Genomic DNA, 6,835 nt, shown 5'->3' with positions numbered 1-6,835 from the left:
AGCTGTGCACCTCTATTTTAACCTGACTCTGACATCATTAGGGTGCCAGAGTATCAGGTCTTTTCCTACCTCCAGCGTTCCATGTGTTGTTCTTCTGCTATTGACCTCCTGTTTGACCCGACTTGTTCTGTGACCATTCTTCTGGATCCTGATTTGGTTTGCTTGATCTCCTGGTTTGACTGGTTTAGCTACTCTGACCCTCCCTTTGGATCTTTCTCGGTACTGCGTTGTCCGATTGACTTGACCTGGATTGTCCCGACCACCTGCATTACTACTACACTGGTAACTGACCTGCACACCCTTTGCAGCAAAAACAAAACCTCATTGCGGGGGTCCCTGGTAAATACCGGGATGTGTTAGACTCCGCGCCGCCTTGTACAGTTGTGCCAATACCATCCACAGTCCTGACAGGGACAGAGCATATTTGATCAACTAATAAGAGACAGCTGAGGGTAGAGACGAGGAGGAGAGAATTGATCTTGATGACTATAAAGGTAGTAACAGGGAAAGATAAGTAGATAGGGAAATAAATAAAATGAGGTAATAAAGACAGCAGATCAGCACAGACTGCGGTGATTGGTGACAGGAGTAGTGGCAGGCTGGATAATAGCACTTTAGTCACATATAAGAGTAATTTAAAAGAAAGAGTGACTAAACCAGGGGCGCACGCAGGGGGGGAGGGGTTTCCTAGTCTTTGGAGACCCCTGTCCTGCCTGGTGTGCCTGACCCTTTTGTTTTTTGTTTTTTTCTTTCTCCCCACCCAGCGCGGGTGGAGGAAGGGTCGAGGCCAGGGGGAGGCCGGGGGGGGGGGGGGGTGCAGTGGCAGCAACAAGCAGCCAATCGTGAGGCTGCCTGTTGCTGATTGGCCTCAGACAGGAAGTGCTCACTTCACTTCCTGTCTGAGCAGTGAGGAGCAATGCAGAAGTGCACCTAAAGTAGTGAGAGGTGCTGATGTCAGTGGTGTGTATGTGCTGGCACAGGGCTTGTGGCAATGTAGTGTGCGAGTGATGGCATAGGAGGCTTGTGGCAATGTAGTGTGTGTGTGATGGCACAGGGCTTGTGGCAGTGTAGTGTGCGAGTGATGGCATAGGAGGCTTGTGGCAATGTAGTGTGTGTGTGATGACATAGGAGGCTTGTGGCAATGTAGTGTGTGTGTGATGGCACAGGGCTTGTGGCAATGTAGTGTGCGAGTGATGGCATAGGAGGCTTGTGGCAATGTAGTGTGTGTGTGATGGCACGGGGCTTGTGGCAATGTAGTGTGTGTGTGATGGCACGGGGCTTGTGGCAATGTAGTGTGTGTGTGATGACATAGGAGGCTTGTGGCAATGTAGTATGTGTGTGATGGCATAGGAGGCTTGTGGCAATGTAGTGTGTGTGTGATGGCACGGGGCTTGTGGCAATGTAGTTTGTGTGTGATGGCATAGGCTTGTGGCAACGTAGTGTGTGTGTGATGGCATAGGAGGCTTGTGGCAATGTAGTGTGTGTGATGGCATAGGAGGCTTGTGACAATGTAGTGTGTGTGTGATGGCATGGGGCTTGTGGAAATGTAGTGTGTGTGTGTGATGGCATAGGAGGCTTGTGGCAATGTAGTGTGTGTGTGATGGCACGGGGCTTGTGGCAATTTAGTGTGTGTGTGATGACATAGGAGGCTTGTGGCAATGTAGTGTGTGTGTGATGGCATAGGAGGCTTGTGGCAATGTAGTGTGTGTGTGATGGCACGGGGCTTGTGGCAATGTAGTGTGTGTGTGTGATGGCATAGGCTTGTGGCAACATAGTGTGTGTGATGGCATAGGAGGCTTGTGGCAATGTAGTGTGTGTGATGGCATAGGAGGCTTGTGACAATGTAGTGTGTGTGTGTGATGGCATGGGGCTTGTGGAAATGTAGTGTGTGTGATGGCATAGGAGGCTTGTGGCAATGTAGTGTGTGTGTGGTGGCACAAGGGGCTTGTGGAAATGTAGTGTGTGTGTGTGTGATGGCATAGGAGGCTTGTGGCAATGTAGTGTGTGTGATGGCACAAGGGGCTTGAGGCAATGTAATGTGTGTGTGATGGCACGGGGCTTGTGGCAATGCAGTGTTTGTGTGATGGCACAGGGGGCTTGTGGCAATGTAATGTGTGAGGTAGGTGATGTTTAATTAATGGGTGTTATTTTGTTTGTGGGGTTATGGTGGGGCAATTTAATTTAATAGTGGGGTTGGTGCAGACTTATCAATGTAGGGTGGGATGATTAATTTAATGTTGGGGTGGTTTGGGCGCTATTAAATGTGTGACCGAGTTTTAGAAAAAGGATAGCTATTTCTTAAAAGTGAATGCAAGTTATTTAGTGTATGGTAGGAAATAGGTTTATTTAATAAATGTGATAACAATTAATGTTGGGGTTGTTTGGGGGAAATAGGTATTTTTATTAAAGGTGAATAAAATTATTTTTCATTCGGGCTGGTTACAAGAAAGGGGCACTAATAATAAAACATGAGTTGTTTTGATTTAATGTCAGACTGCATAGAGGCAGGGAGGCCTACTGTGTTCACTCATTGCTGATATTTCTATATCTAATGTACCTATTCTATTTCCAAACAGGGACCCAACATTCCAGGATCCAGACAAGCACAACTGAGCTTAGGACATGAGCAGCAGCAACAAGTATTGAAACCAGGAACAACAGGACAGTCTACAAACTATCCTGATTCTGGTGGGGCAGTCCTGAGTTTGGGGACTGACCCACTCAGTCAGGACTTTGTCCCGACTACAGGGACAGTTGGGAGGTATGTCCCACTTCACACTGCTCTGCTCATGAAAGGGGAGCTGCATGCACCTAACAGTAGTACACACAGCATTGCTCGTGTATTTAAAGGGGGATTGGAAGGGTTGGAGAGCTACCTAGCACTGTCTAAAATTATAGCCACGCCCTCATGCATACTGCTCACGCCCCCTGGTGGTGTGCCGTGGAAACCCCCCTCCTCAAATCCTGCGTTTGCCCCTGTAAGCAGCATAAAAGTGGAATCTAAGTTTTAAGACATAGGAACAGGTGAGGTTATAAGTAGAAACAGTTTAGATCAGGAAAGGGTCAGTGAGACAGCTACAAAGACCAGAGCCAAAGTCAGCTCTCACAGAGACCACAGTTACAGAGACCAGTTACAGAGACACTAGCTTCAGAGGCGGCAACTATAGGGACAATGACTGCAGAGAGTTTTATCCCTCATCATCTCTCCCAGATCAGGTAAGTGCTGTAGGCCTGAACATCACACACATCTCCTATTATATGTAAGTCCTGGCCAGGTGAAAGATAACATAAGAAAATCTTGGTTGACCCTGGAGTGTAGGGATCAATATTCCTTATTCATTTATACTCCATCAGTGGATAGAGACCGAGCTATTAGGAGTAGATCCAGAAACACATGGACAGACATAAGGTAAAACTAATTGTATTTTAACCCAACAGGATACAGACTGGAATGAGAAATTCAATAAGCTGCTATAAATAATTTTGTGATATTTTTTAACCAATATTGATAAGAATAGTATACCAGTAATGTATGATCATGTTGTATTATTACAATAGATATTGTCACATAAATGTATATATATGGGTTTAGTGTACTGGATCAGCCACCATTACACAGTGAGTTGTTCCTCTGGAGGACAGGAGACAAGGACAGAAAGCAGCTAGCAGGGAATACTATGTATCTGTCCTACTCAGCAATCACTGATTGGCAGTAAGACCCTGCCAGTCAGCTGATACATTTGTTGTATGATAATAATGATAACTGGTCTGTGTAGTATTTTTATTATTGGTTGTTATATTGTCAGCATCACATGACCCCTAAATATCACCCCTGGTTCCATCTTCTAAAATGCAGAAGAATGTAAAATACTCATTAATACTGAAAAATATATTAGTTCCACAATCAAAACAGAATCTCCACATTTATCAATATCAGTTTTTATTCAACAAGTGTTATAGAAACAGCTGCCAGTGACATACATGGTAATTACAGATATTGTGTGATCAGGGTCCTTCAGTCTATATTCAGGTCAGTACTGTCTGATATATATCACTATGGAGAATAAAGTAAATACTTATGAAAGACCTTTACAAATTGCTTACTTGGGACTTATTTAATAACATGGTGTGAAGAACAAAGATGTGCTGTAACCCATAGCAACCACATATCAGCTATTAGCATCTTGGTGTCATCAAATCAACAAATGTGAGGGTCTGATTAGTGTTCCTGTAGATATATTCAGTACTCATAGCTCTGTCTGCCATAGAAGGAATCCCAGTACTGAGAAGAGCTGCTGGAACTCTATACTGGATAAAAAGTTATTTCTTCTACTAGTCCCAGTGTCTACATGAGCAGGACAACAGTATATTACAGAGCTCAGCAAGGGCTGCCCCATGGTCATTGTGTGTTTGTATATGTAGCTCTAGTTTATAACACAGAGATCATCCCAGGTGAAAGATGCCCCTAGGTCCACCTACCAGACTACTCTAGTCTTCTATGATATTTAACATGGCTTTGATGTTATATATAGAACACTTGCAACATTAAGAAACATAAAATTGCATCACCCCCATATGGAAATTATTGTGATACAACAACATAACTTGCTTATGATACATATGCAACATTCAGATCCTCAGTTTGACTCTTGTGTGTGAATCCTCTGGTGAGTGATAAGTGTTATTTTATGAGTAAAACACTCAATACATTCACAACATTTAAATGGTTTCTCTCCAGTGTGAATCCTAATGCTCAACAAAAGTTGCCTTTTTGGTAAAACATTTGCTACATTAAGAGCATTTAAATGGCTTCTCTCCTGTGTGAATCCTCTGATGTTTTACAAGAGACATCTTCTTGCTAAAACACTTGCTACATTCAGAGCATTTAAATGGTTTCTCTCCTGTGTGAATCCTCTGATGTGCAAGAAGATTTGAATTTTTGGTAAAAAACTTGCCACATTCAGAGCATCTAAATGGTTTCTCTCCTCTGTGATCCCACTGATGGTGTACAAGATTTGACTTTTCGGCAAAACACTTACTACATTCAGAGCATTTAAATGGTTTCTCTCCTGTGTGAATCCTCTGATGTGCAAGAAGATTTGAATTTTGGGTAAAACACTTGCCACATTCAGAGCATTTAAATGGTTTCTCTCCTCTGTGATCCCACTGATGGTGTACAAGACTTGACTTTGCGTTGAAACACTTGCTACATTCAGAGCATTTAAATGGTTTCTCTCCTGTGTGAATCCTCTGGTGCTTAACAAGATATCCCTTTTGGGTAAAACATTTGCTACATTCAGAGCATTTAAATGGTTTCTCTCCTGTGTGAATCCTCTGATGTGCAAGAAGATTTGAATTTTGGGTAAAACACTTGCCACATTCAGAGCAATTAAATGGTTTCTCTTCCCTGTGATCCCACTTATGGTGTACAAGACTTGACTTTTCGTTAAAACACTTGCTACATTCTGAGCATTTAAATGGTTTCTCTCCTGTGTGAATCCTCATATGTACAGCAAGATTTGAATAATGGGTAAAACACTTGCTACATTCAGAGCATTTAAATGGTTTCTCTCCTGTGTGAATCCTCTGATGTCTAAGAAGATTTGAATTTTGGTTAAAACACTTGCCACATTCAGAGCATTTAAATGGTTTCTCTTCCCTGTGATCCCACTGATGGTGTACAAGACTTGACTTTACGTTAAAACACTTGCTACATTCTGAGCATTTAAATGGTTTCTCTCCTGTATGAATCCTCTGATGTACAAAAAAATTTGAATAATGGGTAAAACACCTACTACATTCAGAGCATTTAAATGGTTTCTCTCCTGTGTGAATCCTCTGATGTGCAAGAAGCTTTGAATTATCGGTAAAACACTTACTACATTCAGAGCATTTAAATGGTTTCTCTCCTGTGTGAATCCTCTGATGTTCAATAAGCTGTGCCTTTTGGGGAAAACATTTGCTACATTCAGAGCATTTAAATGGTTTCTCTCCTGTGTGAATCCTCTGATGTGCAAGTAGACTTGAATTTTTGGTAAAACACTTACTACATTCAGAGCATTTAAATGGTTTCTCTCCTCTGTGATCCCACTGATGATGTACAAGACTTGACTTATGGGTAAAACACTTGCTACATTCGGAGCATTTAAATGGTTTCTCTCCTGTGTGAATTCTCTTATGAATTACAAGATCTGACCTGGTGGTAAAACACTTGCTACATTCTGAACATTTAAATGGTTTCTCTCCTGTGTGAGTCCTCAGATGTACGATCAGTGTTGATTGCTTTGTAAAACTTTTATCACATTCGGAGCACAGATAGGGTTTCTCTCTAGTGGTATTCATCACTTTTTTGATGAGAGCTGCCTTAGTTGTAGAAGGTTTCTCCTAATCATAAAATAAAGCTTGAGTGAATCCTCTAGACTTTAAAAAGATTCAACATCAATAGTCTATATGACTTGTAGGTAAGTGTTTTTTAAATACTCAGATGTTCAGTGAACAAGGTTCTCTGAGACGTCTTCTGTTTTAAGTAAGAATCCTGCTCATTAATTTACCTGCAAGAAAAAAATATGTTATTATTTGAAATCGTGATGATTGTCTTAATTAATCTACTTACAGAAAATATTTAATACAATAGCAACATGTAAATTAAGCACATTGTCTATAATTGTCTAATTGTCTATATAAATAATTGCAAAATCATAAAATCCTGATATCAGAATGTGCTAATTATATGTTGACTTGAAAATGAGCTATAAACATTTCTAAGGACACAAGGGAAAAGTAATTAGATCTTGGCAAGTGATAAAATCTTCCATTGTGATGAGATCATTGCAGC

At 41.6% G+C, this 6,835-nt stretch overlaps 1 protein-coding gene across 1 annotated transcript; it reads right to left on the bottom strand.

Annotated features, from left to right (window-relative positions):
* Window positions 1–4,218: 4,218 nt before the first annotated feature.
* Window positions 4,219–6,545, bottom strand: LOC142151406 (uncharacterized). The gene has a single exon (XM_075207009.1). The coding sequence runs from the start codon at window positions 6,340–6,342 to the stop codon at window positions 4,792–4,794; it is 1,551 nt and encodes a 516-aa protein (XP_075063110.1). The 5' UTR covers window positions 6,343–6,545; the 3' UTR covers window positions 4,219–4,791.
* Between the last annotated feature and the right edge of the window lie 290 nt (window positions 6,546–6,835).

Source organism: Mixophyes fleayi, chromosome 4 (genome assembly GCF_038048845.1).
Source record: "Mixophyes fleayi isolate aMixFle1 chromosome 4, aMixFle1.hap1, whole genome shotgun sequence".
NCBI classification, from domain to species: domain Eukaryota; kingdom Metazoa; phylum Chordata; class Amphibia; order Anura; family Limnodynastidae; genus Mixophyes; species Mixophyes fleayi.
The sequence above is the reverse complement of the archived record's forward strand: the minus strand, read 5'-3'. Positions and strand labels throughout refer to the sequence as shown.

Excerpts from the sequence above, each read along its gene's own strand:
- LOC142151406 (XM_075207009.1), bottom strand. The coding sequence starts at position 6,342 with ATGAATACCACTAGAGAGAAACCCTATCTGTGCTCCGAATGTGATAAA.